We start from the raw sequence: 16,554 nt of genomic DNA, 5'->3' as shown, positions 1-16,554 counted from the left end.
CTGTGGTCAACAGAAGTAGAATTTCAATACGATTTAAACGAATGGCCTGTGCTGAATTTCACAGTGGGTCTCATCACATCAGTGCATGCAGCTCCACTGAAAAGCTTCATCTCTCTGAATTGTGTAAATATACTGTAGCCTAATGCACCTCATGAGACTGCTAAGTGCCTGCATTTGGCAATGCACATTTGCAACTGCTGTTCGCAACAATATTGTGCAATGAAGTGCTTTTATATTGAATGGGATCTTTCAACATGAATATGAGTTTTCAACATGAATTCTGCTGAATCAATGGAAACTTTGGATGAGGAAGAACATTTTTGCAATATGTGTCTGAGCTAACAAAAAAATTGTAAAAGGAAGCAAACACAAACTCACCCATGGGGGATGAGGAAGTATAAAGCATGAAAAGTTCACTATGCGTTATTGCACACAACATCCTGACACTTGCATACTGTAGATCACAAGGTAAGATCAAGACATGATACCCACTCATATGTTAGACAGGAACAAATTAAGTGATACTGTATTTTATATTAACTTTTTTGCAGATTATTCTAACACTAGACTAAGCGTAATAACAGCAAATTAATTTGTAGTCTATACTGTAAGCTATGTGAGACAGTAGTAAAACATATGTAATGGATTACATTTTATCTGAGCATATTCATGTCATGTTTGCATTAGATGAAGGTTTTACTTGTACTGGTGATCCTGACAGCAGCAGCATGGGCAACAGTTCCTCAAGGTACATTATTTTTTGTAATCGACTGAAATAAATATTCTATTTATTAATTGTGCACTCTATTTAAATGCTAATGTACAAAATAGATCAAATGCATCTTCTTAGAAATTTGCCCATATAGGCATTTATGTCTATTGTCTTGTTTTGTAACTTAAATTATGTTAATTTTAAAACGTTTTTTTTTCACAGTTAAAATGATAGTAAAATTAAATTTATCTAAGTTTGTAATAAACTATAGGAAAAACTGAACTGAACTGTTTTACCATGTATTTCCTCATCTGCAAGTTCTGATAGCACACAATTTAAAAAAAAAAGTAAATTCAGTATGTATCAAGGTTGCTACCCCACAGTTAATTAATTCATTGATCGATTTATTTTTTTATTTTTTTATTAAGGAATGTATTTATTTATTCAGTGAATAGCTTTATACCTCATTAGGCTGTTTGCAGAGTTTTACATGTATGTAAATTACACACAAAAAATACTTCTCAAAAATATAAATTCCATTAATTATTGCATGCTTACACTGAATACACTGAATATATAGTTCTGTCTCTACTGTGTAATTCATTTGCTAATACTAAATGTGTGGTCTAATTTTGAAATGGTCTCTTTGTCGGTTTAGATCTTTCATGTAAAATGTTCACCTTCCCACAAGAGACCAACACAGCTCTTGTAAAGCTGGAAACATCAAGAGAGGACTTCAGTGCTTTGACTGTCTGTCTCAGGTATTATAAACATGGCATAGGCTATTTGTGATGAACTCACCACATGTCTGACTGTGAAAGGCATAATGCACGGGGATTTGTCTCTACAGGTCCTTTACAGACCTCAGCAGAAACCATGTCCTGTTCTCTCTGGCCACGCCCTCTTCTGCCAATGACTTCCTGATTTTCAAGAGCAACACAGCTAATGTGTTCAGCTTGTATGCCAGGAACAGTATTGCGGAAGTTGGCGGGCAGGACTACAAGCTGAACACATGGCACTCTGTTTGTGCCACCTGGGACTCTCAGTCTGGACTGGTACAGTTGTGGCTGGATGGAAAGCCCAGTACCAGGAGATTTGCCGACTCTGGATCAAACATCACAGGACACACAATCATTGCCTTAGGACAGGTACGTACGTCTTCCTATGAATACTGTGGGATTGTTAAGTTATAACTTAATTAATGTCTCATTTCAGAAAATAAAAATATACAATATTACTGTTATTTATCTCAAATTCCTTCTGCAATGTCCACAGGAGCAGGATTCCCATGGTGGGGGGTTTGATACTAAGCAGTGTTTCACTGGCATGATCTCTGATGTCCACATGTGGGACTATGTCCTTTCATCCTGTGAGATCCAGCGCTACGTGAATGATCTGAACTTCAGCCCAGGCAATGTGCTCAACTGGAGGGCACTGCAGTTCCAGATCACAGGAAGAGTGCTGCTGGAAAATAAACAAGTGTCACTAAATGAATGTCACTAAATTACCAAATCAAATGTCAAATCAAATGTTATAAAGTGGACATCATACTTTATTTGTCCAATGCAAAGCATTATGTTAAAATCGTCTGCCAATTATGTTAAATCAATATTCACTGATGAGTGATAGTATTTCCAAAAGGTTCTTCTATCTCATCAAGTAGTGGCTATTGTTTCCATCCTTCTCTTTTGTTGATCATGTCACGTGCAACATTCATTTGTGTTTCTCCTATAGGTATAGCTTCTGTTAAACAGTTTATTGATGTAATTGTCCTTTCATTGTGCCGAATATCTGCACTCAGCCATACATCATTGGGTTTTTCTAAAACAATTTAAATCTGAACTGATCACAAAACTGTGTCACTAAATAAATGTTGCTAAATAGCCAAATCAAGATCATAAGTCAAAACCAGACTTTATTTATGACCAGTCCAATTAATATCTGTTGAAGGTGTCTTCCATTCATGATAAAATAATATTCACTGATGAATGAGTGATAGCATTTCCAAAAGGTTCCTCCATCTCATCTGTATCAAGTAAAGCATTCTTTCCAGCTTTCTGTTTTGCTGATCAGGTCACATGTAACATTCATTTGAACATCTGTCTTTTTCATCTTTCCTTAGCTTAAACAGTCTTGATGTAACTGTTCTCTCATTGTGAAATGTGCCATGCTGAATGTCTGCACTCATACGTCATTGGATTTTCTTAACCAACTTAAATCTGAACTGATCATAAAACTTGATTTTGTGTTATTATATCCTCAAAATCATTTTGTCATTGGAAATTGAAATAAAATCATGTTCCCTTTAAGTACTGTAAGACCAGTTTACAGCCCTGTCCTTCTAGACTGAGGACAATTATCTACAATTATAGGGGAAATTATGGGAGATGACAACTACCATCATGTGTTCTTGCAGGACAATAGCAGAGTGGAGTTTCTGAATGTGTTGTTTGAAGTTCACCATTAGATAAGATACATGTATGAAAGACCTTTTACTGTGGTCAACAGACGTCGAATTTGAATAGGATTTAAAAGAATTGTGCTGAATTTCACAGTGGGGTCTCATCACATCAGTGCATGCAGCTCCACTGTAAAGCCTTGTCTATCTGAATTGTATAAATATACTGTAGCCTAATGTACCTCATGAGACATTGCTAAGTGCCTGCAGTTGGCAATGCACATTCGCAAAAACATTGTGTAATGAAGTGCTTTTATATTGAATCTCATCTTTCAACATGAATTCTGCTGAATCAATACAAAATTTCAATGAGGAAGAACACTTTTGCAATACGTGTCTGTGCTAACAAAAAAATTATAAAAGGAAGTAAACACAAACTCACCCATGGGGGATGAGGAAGTATAAAGCATGACAAATTCACTATATGTGTTATTGCACACAACATCCTGACACTTGCATAGATCACAAGGTAAGATCAAGACATGATAGCCACTGACAGGTTAGACAGGAACAAAGTGATACTGTATTTTAAAGTAACTTTTTGCAGATTATTCTAACAGCAGATTAAGCACAATAACAGAAAATTAATTTGTAGTCTAGTACTGTCTATACTGTAAGCTGTGTGATACAGTAGTAAAACTTACGCAATTAATTTAATTTAATCTGAGCCTTTTCTATTGTGTCTGTCTTCTTTGCATTAGATCAGTGGTTCTCAAACTTTTTCTGTCAGGCCCCACTTTGGAGGAAGAAAATCTTTCGGGCCCCACCGCCCCAACAAAATTGAAACAAAACGGTCCAAGTTTAACTTTTATTGACATAATGACCATTCATTTCTATATTCTGGCTGTTTTGCCCTGCACATCTTTTCAAAAACAATAACAATAAAGTGCAACCTCTACAAAACAAAATAAATTCAAATATCTTAATTGTGAGTTCAAGTCACTATCACTGTATTAAGGGCTGCCTGTTTTCCACTGCAAATCGTTTCAAAACAATAATAAGGTGCAACCTGCAGAAAATAATAAGTGCAGACATTTGTGAGGACTCAAGTTTTATCAGTATTAGTGGCTGCAATGAGCCTGTTTTCCACTGCAAATCTTTTCAAAAGAATAATAAAGTGCAACCTGTGCAGAAAATAATAATAATAATGGTGAGGACTCAAGTTTTCTCAGTATTAGTGGCTGCAAAAACCCACACAGTTCTCCCAATTCAGCCCGTGTTGTGTCAGGTAACTGTCCAGAAGCATAGCTCTTCAGCTGTTGCTCTGCTTGTAACGTACTTGCAAAACAGCAAATCCTCACTCAGTGACTCCGACGTGACAAAGCGAACATAGGCGATAAGCAAGCAGTCTTTATTGCTGTCCGTAGCCTCGTCCACTTGTAAGGCGAAACGTGTGTCTGTCAGTTTTTCCGTGAGTTGTTCCTCGAGATCATTTGAAATGTCACATATACGTTTTGCAACTGTGTCATTGGACAGCGGGATAGTCTTCAATTTTGCAGCGCTGGTCTCATCCAGCATAGTTGACACCATATGGATAGCTGCTGGGAGTATGAGCTCCTCAGCGATGGTGTGCGGCTTCTTGCACTGTGCAATTCTGTATGCGACCTTGTATGACGCTAGTTGTGCTTTGCTGTTCACTGATGCCACTTTTACAAAGCGATTTTCCTGCTTGCGGTATTCACCGAGTTTCCTCTGAAAGAACCCGAGTGGCTTATTGACGAAAGTGGGGTGTGTTGTCTCCAAGTGTCTTTTTAATTTGTTAGGCTTCATGCTGTCCGCTGCCAGAGTTTTCAGACAGAGAACACAGACTGGTCTCTCCTCGTCTCCTACCGCATTGACTGTGAATCCCAGAGCAAGATAGGCGTCATCATATTTTCGTCTCGGTTTTTTTAGTTGACTGCCGCCCTCCGACTCCTTGTTTGTCCCAGCCAAATGTCTCTTCATTGTGCACTAATCTAAACTAAACAGCCTCCAGTCTGTCTGATGAATGAACGGGTCACTACGGAAGCGCGGGGTTTGTTTATTTCCTCACGGGGAAAAGAAGTCCGACCTAAAAATGGCTAAAACATTGGTTCCGCGGATTTCACCCGCGCCCCACCTGTAATACCACTGCGCCCCACAAGTGGGGCGCGCCCCACACTTTAAGATACACTGCATTAGATGAAGGTTCTACCTCTACTGGTGACGCTGACAGCAGCAGCATGGGCGGCAGCTGCTCAAGGTACAACATTATTTTTTTAGGTAATCGACTGAAATAAATATTAGCTTTATTAATTGTACACTCTATTTGAATGCTAATATACAAAATAGAATGTATCTCCATAGAAATAACCTACTGCCCATATAAGCATTTATGTCTATTGTCTTGTTTTGTAACTTAAATGATGTTCATTTTTAAAACTTTTTTTAATTTCACAGTTAAAATTATAGTATAATTGACTTCAACTAAGTTTGTAATAAAGTATAGGAAAAACTTAATTGAACTCTTTTATAAGTATTTTCCTCATCTCCAAGTTCTGGGAACACTATTCACTGTAAAAAAAAAAAAAAAAGTACAGTCAATTCAGTATGTATCAAGGTTGCTACCCCCACAGTTTGTTTGTTTGTTTGTTTATGTATGTATGTATGTATGTATGTATGTATGTATGTATGTATGTATGTATGTATGTATGTATGTATGTATGTATGTATTTATTTATTTATTTACTTATTCAGTGAATAGCTTTATACCTTACTAGGCTGTTTGCCTAGTAAGTAAGTAAAACACTTCTCAAAAATATCAATGCCATTAATTATTGCATGCTTACACTGAATACACTGAATATATAGTTCTGTCTCTACTGTGTAATTCATTTGCTAATGCTAAATTTGTGGTCTGATTTTGAAATGGTCTCTTTGTCGGTTTAGATCTGACAGGTAAAATGTTCACCTTCCCACAACAGACCAACACAGCTCTTGTAAAGCTGGAAACATCAAGAGAGGACTTCAGTGCTTTGACTGTCTGTCTCAGGTATTATAAACATGGCATAGGCTATTTGTGATGAACTCACCACATGTCTGACTGTGAAAGGCATAATGCACGGGGATTTGTCTCTACAGGTCCTTTACAGACCTCAGCAGAAACCATGTCCTGTTCTCTCTGGCCACGCCCTCTTCTGCCAATGACTTCCTGATTTTCAAGAAGAACGCACCCAATGGGATCGAGCTGTATGTCAAGGACACTGCTCCTCCTGTGGAAATGGACGGGCAGGAGTACAAGCTGAACACATGGCACTCTGTCTGTGCCACCTGGGACTCTCAGTCTGGACTGGGACAGTTGTGGCTGGATGGAAAGGCCAGTGCCAGGAAATTTGTCACCTCTGGATCAAACATCACAGGACACACTATCATTATCTTAGGACAGGTACGTTGTTGGCTAATACAGTTGATAGTCTTCCTACGAATACTGGGGGATTGTTAAGTTACAACGTATACCTCTATAAAGCATAGACATCTCATTTCGTGTGTGTGGGGGGGGGGGGATACAATATTAGGCCTACTATCATTTATCTCAGTCTTCTTTCTGCAATGTCCACAGGAGCAGGATTCCCATGGTGGGGGGTTTGACAGTAAGCAGTCTTTCACTGGCATGATCTCTGATGTCCACATGTGGGACTACGTCCTTTCATCCTGTGAGATCCAGCGCTACATGGATGATCTGAACTTCACCCCAGGCAATGTGCTCAACTGGAGGGCACTGCAGTTCCAGATCACTGGAAGAGTGCTGCTGGAAAATAAACAAGTGAATGAATGTGTCACTAAATGAATGTCACTAAATGGCCAAATCAAGATAATGTCTAGATGAAGTTCAAATCAGACTTTCTTTATGTCCAATGCAATTAATACCTGTTGAAGGTGTCTTCCATTCATGTTAAATGAATATTCACTGATGAATTAGTGATAGCATTTCCAAAAGGTTTCTCCATCTCCTCTGTATCAAGTAAAGCATTCTTTCCAGCTTTCTGTTTTGCTGATCATGAGGTCACATGTAACATTCATTTGAACATCTGTCTTTTTCCTCTTTCCTTAGCTTAAACAGTCTTGATGTAACTGTTCTCTCATTCATTGTGAAATGTGCCATGCTGAATGTCTGCACCCATACCTTATGTCATTGGATTTTCTTAACCAACTTAAATCTGAACTGATCATAAATCGGGGTGTTATAATTATACCCTCAAAATAATGTCATTAGAAATAAAATCATGTTCCCTTTAAGTAAGACCAGTTTACAGCCCAGCTGTTTCTAGACTGAATTATAACAATTATAGGGGAAATTATGGGAGACAACTATTGTGTTCTTGGAGGACAATGGCAGAGTGGAGTTTCTGATAATGTGTTGTTTGAAGTTCACTCAATGAATTAAGCTATATGAAAGACATTTCACAGTCTCATCATCAGAACATGCAGCAGTCCACAGACTTTTTCATCAGCTGTTCTCCAGTGATATCCTGTATGTACTGTATACCAGTGATTCCCAACCAGGGCTATGTGTACCCAACTACCCATAGGGGGTACTCGAGCAGCTTACAGCTTGGCAAGATTGGGGATTACAATTTATTTCCAAAATGATAATAAAAAAAATAGAGAAAATTCAAGTCTTTCCATGAGCCCAAATGGTATGCAATATTCCCCCACGGCAGGTGTCAACTCTAAGGGGACATTCACACCAAAAGCGTTTTTGGAGCTGCCAGCGTCTTTCTGCAATTAATTCTCTATGTCATGTATGTCTCATGCTAAACGTGCTCCTCTTTTAATAAACGCACCTGGCGTTTAGCGCTGGTGGCGTCTGTTGTTTTTGGAGGAGCGCTGTGGGCGTTTTAAAGCTGAAAAAAGTTGAACATTAGAGCAAAGCGCCCTGCTCGTCTTTTCCACTCCCCCTACCCACATGGAAAGAATCTATATGTACCCTATATGTTTTAATATAGGGCCACATATAGTTTTCCCATATAGGTGCATACATAAAATTGGCCGATTTCCTATATTATATGTACATATATGTACCTATATGTATAGGTACATATATGTACATATGTACATATAATATAGGAAATCGGCCAATTTTATGTATGCACCATATATGGGAAACCTATATGTACATATATGTACCTATATGTAGGATCTTAAATAAAAAAATTATCAGCGCACACGGGATTCACATGCTGAGCTATACATTTTCTTATACTAACCAGAGAGCCGGGCACATTATATACTCTCTCGCACACAACATAGACCACAATTGTCAGCGATCGGGAAGTTATTTTATGTGATGCGTACAAGTCATATTATGTAACAGACTAAAATTATGTTGTGTGTGTGTGTGCATCTATAGTCTGTAGGCTGTACGGCTTCAGAGGTTAACTTCATTTAACACCAGAGACTCAGGAGGTAGGCCTACACAGAGCCTCGTATAGTCTGTTACAATAACATAGTGTGCCCAGAGCACCTCGTTCCGCACTTGGTGCAGACCGGTGCAGACTTGCTTTGGTCTAGTCAGTCACAGCTAGTAAGTACTTGCGCATGCGCGTTGCTGCAGGAACTGAATTCATTATTTTATAGTATTGCGCTAAACTATTAACCATAGTTGTGTCCTGGAAGCTTTTTGCTGGCACCACATAGCCTATAGTCCCATATTTATGATATTTCATGTGACATAAAATGCGTTGAAATGTAGTTTTCGTGTAGACCAGATTTCAACTCTCAGTTACACAATAAAAGACAATAAAATGCCAATTCACACACTATCAATATTGTCTCTATTCCAAACTACAACAAATGTTTTAACAATATGATGAACCAAATTGTGTTTTTTTACACGTTTACGTTGTAACCGCATTTTAGCCGGTTGAAAAGAGGGTGAAATTAGGTCTTAGACGTTCAAACCCAATATCACCCAGATTTAAACTAAAAATCAACGTTGAAAAAACGTTTTGTGCTCGCTGGGTATATATGGATTATGACACAGTGTATACAAACAGATTTGTAAATGACCTATATAGGAGGCATATACCTTGTATTGTGTACATATATGGCCTATATGTGGATATAAAGAAGTGAGACCTATATGACCTGTATTATGAACATATAGGGCCTTTATGTGTATATAAAGAAGCTATATAGGAGACATATATGCCCTGTATGTGCACATATAGTACCTATATGTGGATATAAAGAAGCTATAGGAGACCTATATGCCCGGTATATGCACTTATATGCACCTGAATCTGGCCTATATGCAACCTATATGCGGCATAAATGTGGCCTATATGCGCATATATGCACCTAAATCTGGCCTATATGCAACCTATATGCGGCATATATATGGCCTATATGCTCCTATATGCGCATATATGCACCTAAATCTGGCCTATATGCAACCTATATGCGGCATATATATGGCCTATATGCTCCTATATGCGCATATATGCACCTAAATCTGGCCTATATGCAACCTATATGCGGCATATATATGGCCTATATGCGCATATATGCACCTAAATCTGGCCTATATGCAACCTATATGCGACATATATATGGCCTATATGCTCATATATGCTGCATATAGGTTGCATATAGGTTGCATATAGTTGCATATATGTTCATATAGATTCTTTCCATGTGGGTACCATTTCTCCTCCCGAGGTATCCTCAACCTCCACTGCTGCCAGAATTGACAATAATCTGGATTTCATGTTGACAGTGAACAACATCAAACAGACAAAACTAGCTGGCTACCGTCCATGTGGTCGTTGTGTGCTCAACTCTAGTGCGCGTGACTGCAGGGGAAAACAAACGGAGCACAAAAAAAAACCATCCATGTGCTGTGTTTTGTGCCCAATGGAAGCGCTCTCAACATGATTTTCATAGCGTTCTGACTGAAAAAAATGCTTTTGGTGTGAATGTCCCCTAAGACTACTCTGTGAGGTCATGTTCACGCATGTCAAAACTGCACAAACCAAACGTGCAAACATGGATAAATGGCTCAAAGGTCCAGCCGCTGTCACTCCAGATTCAGGTTTAGGGGAGCCAGTGACAAAAGGACAAAAGGCGATAATCCCAAACACCAGCAGTTCAGTGACAAATATATTTTGTATGGATGTACTTGTACTTGTACGGATCCACCTTAGCACAGTATTGTCTTTGCACCGCAAACAACAGACATGAGTGAGGGGTACTATTGGTATGGCAACACAGCTCAAGGGGTACATAAGACTAAACACGTTGGAATAAGACTAAACACGTTGGAATAAGACTAAACACGTTGGAATAAGACTAAACATGTTGGAATAAGACTAAACACGTTGGAATAAGACTAAACACATTGGAATAAGACTAAACACGTTGGAATAAGACTAAACACGTTGGAATAAGACTAAACACGTTGGAATAAGACAACACATTGGAATAAGACTAAACACGTTGGAATAAGACTAAACACGTTGGAATAAGACTAAACACGTTGGAATAAGACAACACATTGGAATAAGACTAAACACATTGGAATAAGACTAAACACGTTGGAATAAGACTAAACACGTTGGAATAAGACTAAACACGTTGGAATAAGACAACACATTGGAATAAGACTAAACACGTTGGAATAAGACTAAACACGTTGGAATAAGACTAAACACGTTGGAATAAGACTAAACACGTTGGAATAAGACTAAACACGTTGGAATGAGACTAAACACGTTGGAATGAGACTAAACACGTTGGAATAAGACTAAACACGTTGGAATAAGACTAAACACGTTGGAATAAGACTAAACACGTTGGAATAAGACTAAACACGTTGGAATAAGACTAAACACATTGGAATAAGACTAAACACGTTGGAATAAGACTAAACACGTTGGGATCCACTGCAGTATACTAAAAGCAATGTGATGTACTCCTATAATAAGAAAGCAACGTCTCTGTGAGTGAGCAGAAAGTGTGTCTGGCCACAGCTATGCCATTTTACGTGCAATCACGCTGAATCTAAAGAGAATGTAAAGAGCACCCCTGTATGGGTGACCTAACAGAATATACCTTTTTGAATGAGGTAATTAGGGCCAACCAAATTGGCAAAAATGGCTAATTAGTGGCCCAAATGAGTCAATACAGGTTCAGCACCTTGGAGAGCTCCATTCGTTAGCCACTGATGGAGCTCACCTGAGTGGAGGTGCACATGCTGCCTGGAGTCGGAATCAGCCAGGGAAGTGGACTATGAAAAGCCCTCTGGGCAGAGAGAGCAGAGGCCGCATGCCAACTCTGTGCGTGAGGCCTGACTAAACGGCCAGTAATTGTGTAATTGTGGGGTGTGAATACACAATTTGGCAATAATGAACGCAACATTTCCCTGTTCTTGGGACAAAGAAACAAGCCTCTCACATGTGTTTGCTATAATAGCTCAAATAGGCCTAAAAAGCACGAACAAATGTTGCAGTGCACCAGTCTTATTGTAGCACTAATCCCAAAACGAATCATCCAAAAGATCTGAAAGTAACATCTACTATAGGTACTTTAAAATGACTAGTGCTAAGACTCAAGGACCAATGTCCCTGATAGCTTTATATTTAGCCATAAGGTAGTATATAGGCTATAGCCAGAGTGCCAGAGACTTACTGTAGAAGAAAAGTTATATTGATGCTAATTCATACTGGTTACAGTAACTAAACAATGGCACTCAGGGGCCTTCATTTAGCGCATTACTCCTATATTTACCTGACTGAAGGCTCTGCTCGCTCACTTGTATGGGTGCTGTTGGATTTTTCGGAACTACGGTAACCATTGTTGTCAGGAAAAAATAAAGAAAAACAACAGAATAAAGGTTTTGGATGGTGTTATTACAGCCTCAAGACAATTGTATCATAATTATATGACAATTGAATGCTACCTAAAATCAAGACAGCTTCACAGCCCATCTGCCTTCTAGTCTGAGGGAAATTAGATTATAGAGGCTAAATTGTAGGAGAGAACATTATGTTGAGAGGAATATTTTATGAGAATACAGTTTGATATCACATAAATGTTTCAGTGTATACCACAAATTTGTCTTGCTAACGTGCAACATCCAAGTGTACATTAACAGATAAATCCTTGGTGTATTCATATGGTCTATGTCTTTACCCTCAGTTTGAGCTGTTTGTTCATGCTCCTATTGAAGTGAGCCATCATGGCTGGACACAAATAATCTTGTTATGGGTGTCAGGATTGCCTCAGTGTGTGGAATTCGACCTGAGTGGAAACAATGAATGTAAGTTCTTGTTTCACAGCTTTTCCTTGTGTTGCTACTAGCTACATCTTAATTCTCTCCCAAGGCGAGGAATACTATCTCATTTATACATCAGCACTCTCACAGCCCACTGCACCCAACAGCAGGAAATAGGCTAAAATAAACAGCAACTCTTTGGTAATAGGAGAATATAACACAGTGTGAGAGGGTGCAAGGGATTGGAGATTGTGTGCACAGATAATGCTGTTAGATGCTAGATAATAGGATGTCGCTGACTAAATGTTCTGCTTTGGGCAAGACAGTCTCTGCATATTCCTTTCAGAGCAGCAGACCTTCTGTTTGTACATCGGTGTACACATGTAGGCTATGTGATTGTGCACGTGTGTGTGGCTGTGCTTGGTGAGATAATTTGCTTAATCCTGCTCTCATCTGCATTGAGTGTGTGTGTGTGTGTGTGTGTGTGTGTGTGTGTGTGTGTGTGTGTGTGTGTGTGTGTGTGTGTGTGTGTGTGTGTGTGTGTGTGTGTGTGTGTGTGTGTGTGCGTGTGCGTGTGCGTGCGTACGTGCGTGCGTGCGTGTGCACGTGCATGTCTGCACGTTCACGCACGCAGGAAACATGTTTGGGCAGGGAGCTAGTGTATCTGTATTAGAAAACAGAGAGATAACATCCTGAAAAGAGAGAGCATGCCTCAGGGATACTGTAGCTTCACTTGAAGGGAGAGAAGAGAGGAAAAAAGAAACTACTGTCTATCTACCGTGTATGTGTATCAAAACAATGGATTATGTGTATTATTCACCATGCACATTCAGCGAAAAACAGCACAAACATCAAATACAGATTTAGCTGTTTTCAAAAGCAAAAGAATATGCATTACAAAAGCATTTACATCCACGGAACACCTGTCCATTTGGGTGCAGTATACTCTTTAAATATGGAGAAAATTATCATCTGTCATGAAAGCAAAACTTACCTACAAAATACAAACATTTGACAGTTTAAGACATCTCTTTTTGAAATATTGAGTCAGATTAAAAAATATATATATAATACTGTAATAATAATAATAATAATAATAATAATCTCATATAGTCATTTTGAATTACTCCTACATTATACCATCCTGAGCTCAGTTGGAAACCCACATGACTTCAGAGGTCAGAGTTCATAGGTTGGTGGCCTTGATCTGGCAGTTCTCCTCGCGCGGCTCTGTCCTCTCCCAGCCCTGTCGTATGCGTGTGAGGCTGCGGTCCACCCAGGGGAGGAGGAGCAGCAGCTTGAGCAGCAGCACCACAGACGGCACCACCAGGCACAGCATGTAGCCCGGAGGGGTCCACCATTTGTAGGTAGAGGGGCTGAGGAATTTGTTCCAGCCGTAGATGTAACCATGTGCCGTGCATATGAACAGGGTCAGGTGGCCTAACTTGGACTGAGCGACAACACACAAAATGGAGTAAGAGAGTTATTCGGAAATCGGATATCCACCAACTGATATTGCACAATAAAGATGTGTTTTTGTTAAAGGATCGCATCTTATATGTTCCTGTTTCACATATTTAGATTTCGAATGCTGTACTGTATGTCATTTATGTTTTTCAAAACGAATAAATTGTGTTTTGTTGTCATCAAATGTGCCTGAATAGGCCTGATTAGGCAAGCATTCTGCACAGCTAGCTTTCATTTAGGTTTGCATGTCATCGTCTGATTTTACAGTAACAGATTTTAAGGCTGGAAATGTGTAACACATGTTGCTTCTAACTTTTGTCTAGCCTAGTGCAAGTTTTTGAAGTTGAGAGTTTGAATATTTGATGTGCTTGTGGAATCCTCTAGTGTTAAAAGTTAAACGAGTTACAAATACAAAATGTTTCGCAGCCATTCGAGAATAATTGGTTTTGCGGCACTAGTGGCCTTTGAAGCTTGGTTATTGTTAATTACTTGGACAATGTGTTTTCATTTATATTTTTAGCATTTGACAGATGCTCTCATCCAGAGTGACTTAGAATGAGTGCAAAGTTGTACACAATAAGGGAACAGTCAAATGAATGCACTGTGGTAATGAACTAACCGGATGCTGCACGCAGCGCCCCCATCTGGCAGTGTCAGGTTAGTAATAAACTGCACCCGCATGATATCGGGGATCTTATCATTTAGCAATTTGGAATAGCTAATTCTTCCCATGGGAACATTCATAAGAATTTACATTAATCTGTTGACAATCGTGATCACAAGCAAGATGGACTATGTCAACCAAACAGCCTATGTAGATTGTTACCTGTTAATATTATCTTATGTCTTTCAACTCTGCTCATGATAAGCATTAGCTTGACCTAAACCTCTATCTCTCACATCCACACTCCCTGTCCTTGGTCTACCTATGGACCTGACCTTTACACAAACAGACCTGTGAACTGTATTCATAATCTTCTCATTGGGGGTTATATATTCATGTATAATTATATTTAATGAATAACTTAACATTTAAAGTCCAGAGCTAAAGTTAGCCAGGCTTTCACAGTGTGCCTGTGTTGGGTTGCCAGTTAGTTAACTAGGCTCCGAGGAGACGAGTGCCGGTGACGTATTGCTTTTACAACACTTTAATGACTTTAATTCAACTCTAAATTTGCAATTACACAGAGGCATGGAAAGAGGTTTTACTGATAGCAAGCACCTGACTGATAAGGTTTATTGCCCCAAACACACACCTGTTAGCATCAGGATGGAGGTACGGCTGCAGCCTTTGCAGATGTCCCGTGCCCAGAGGTCCTTTATACCTTCCACTGTCACACATCCTGATGATGTGAGGTGTGTGCCACTTGCATTTTGTTGTACTTAATTTTTTATTGTTGGTGATGTTGAGTTGGAGCACTTTGTTGTTAAATGGCTGTCTTTAATTCTAATGTATTTCTGTTGTGGTTGTATTTGTCTGACTGTTGCCACAGTCACAAAGAGAATTTCCAAAAGGACAATAAACAAAACGAATGAACTAACGAATGAACTAACTAACTAACTAACTAACGAACGAATGAACTGTGTCCTGAGTCAGACACTTTTGCTGCTATTATCCTAAGTTGGACAGCTGGTTAGATATTGTTATGACCAAGTAATGGTTACAAACAGTTTAATGACACCCTGACACCCTGGCTCAATGCTAACCCTGGCTTCAAGCTAACGTCATCAATGCAGTTAAGACATTAGCAATCGATTGTTAAACCTCGCCCAAGCACGTCCTACGGCTTTTTCTCACCAACGTCACTTTCCTAAACTATTTGGACATTTAAATGGCCATATATTCATATAATATTTGACATGTAGAGTGTTAGGCATGTCTAAATTAACAGTTCTGCTACACACACACACACACACACACACACACACACACACACGCACACACGCGCGCGCACGCACACACACACACACACACACACACACACACACACACACACACACACACACACACACACACACACACACACACACACACACACACACAGACCTGAATGAAGTTGAACTCTCTCCAGCTCAGAGAGCCTCCCACAGAGGGCAGGGATGTTAGTCCTAGAAGGACGTAAAGAAAGAAGCCCAGGATTCCCAGCATATAGAAGGAGTCTGTGCCCCAGGCCTCCGTCTGATCAAAGTCAAATGGAGTGGTTTTATTCTCCTTCATCTGGGAGTGAGAGAGAGACACACACGCAGACAGACAGTCAGTCAGGCAGACAGACAGACAAACCGGTAGAAACTAACTGTGGTGACTCTCCCTCTAGTGAATAGACCGTTATGCCCCTATGGGATGTAAATGTAGACAGAGGTTTGAGCCAGCCTACCTCATCCACCACCTGCGAGATGAGTGTGTGTCTGACAGCATAGCGGATGGGGTTGATTAACGTATAGATGGCATGTAGAAAGGCAAAGCCAAGAGCAACCAGACCCAGCTGCTTCCTGCACAGCATCCAGCGATCCAGCCAATCAGGGAAGCGCCTGGAATAGCCATACTGTATGTTTGCTGTGGCTTTATTATCATGTCAAAGACTCTGTCCCTACAAATGTAACTCTGTCTGAGGTGCTGAGCATCATGATGTCTGACCTGTACTTAGTGCCTCTGTAGAGCTGAAGGAAGGAGGCCAGAACTCCAGG

The 16,554-nt window shown here is 39.6% G+C and overlaps 3 protein-coding genes across 5 annotated transcripts in view; 2 read left to right on the top strand and 1 right to left on the bottom strand.

Moving 5' to 3' along the window:
- The first annotated feature begins 1 nt into the window (after position 1).
- Positions 2 to 3,459, top strand: LOC310782950 (C-reactive protein-like). Its single transcript, XM_083643732.1, has 5 exons — positions 2 to 468; positions 688 to 748; positions 1,371 to 1,473; positions 1,563 to 1,860; positions 1,988 to 3,459. The coding sequence occupies exons 2-5, from the start codon at positions 688 to 690 to the stop codon at positions 2,213 to 2,215; spliced, it is 690 nt and encodes a 229-aa protein (XP_083499858.1). The 5' UTR covers positions 2 to 468; the 3' UTR covers positions 2,216 to 3,459.
- A 116-nt stretch (positions 3,460 to 3,575) lies between these two features.
- Positions 3,576 to 7,823, top strand: LOC310782914 (C-reactive protein-like). 3 transcript variants are annotated; one of them, XM_083643710.1, is made up of 5 exons: positions 3,576 to 3,639; positions 5,331 to 5,391; positions 6,078 to 6,180; positions 6,270 to 6,573; positions 6,748 to 7,823. In XM_083643710.1, the coding sequence occupies exons 1-5, from the start codon at positions 3,595 to 3,597 to the stop codon at positions 6,973 to 6,975; spliced, it is 741 nt and encodes a 246-aa protein (XP_083499836.1). In that variant the 5' UTR covers positions 3,576 to 3,594; the 3' UTR covers positions 6,976 to 7,823. The 3 variants fall into 3 exon arrangements, with proteins under 3 accessions (XP_083499836.1, XP_083499838.1, XP_083499837.1); XM_083643712.1 differs by lacking the exons at positions 3,576 to 3,639; positions 5,331 to 5,391 and adding an exon at positions 3,861 to 3,963; XM_083643711.1 differs by lacking the exon at positions 3,576 to 3,639 and having other exon boundaries at positions 5,335 to 5,411.
- Positions 7,824 to 13,588: 5,765 nt separating this feature from the next.
- The window catches only part of LOC310787843 (metalloreductase STEAP4-like), a gene marked incomplete at both ends in the record, with an annotated part of 9,392 nt that continues 6,426 nt past the window's right edge, over positions 13,589 to 16,554 (bottom strand). The window contains 4 exons of the mRNA XM_083649309.1: positions 13,589 to 13,852; positions 15,917 to 16,087; positions 16,245 to 16,398; positions 16,505 to 16,554. The exon at positions 16,505 to 16,554 is cut by the window's right edge and continues 45 nt beyond it. Coding sequence (XP_083505435.1) covers positions 13,589 to 13,852; positions 15,917 to 16,087; positions 16,245 to 16,398; positions 16,505 to 16,554 — 639 coding nt within the window. The remainder of the gene's footprint in view (positions 13,853 to 15,916; positions 16,088 to 16,244; positions 16,399 to 16,504) is intronic.

The sequence above is a fragment of the Poromitra crassiceps genome (genome assembly GCF_964638095.1).
Source record: "Poromitra crassiceps genome assembly, chromosome: 1".
NCBI classification, from domain to species: Eukaryota; Metazoa; Chordata; class Actinopteri; order Beryciformes; family Melamphaidae; genus Poromitra; species Poromitra crassiceps.
The sequence above is the reverse complement of the archived record's forward strand: the minus strand, read 5'-3'. Positions and strand labels throughout refer to the sequence as shown.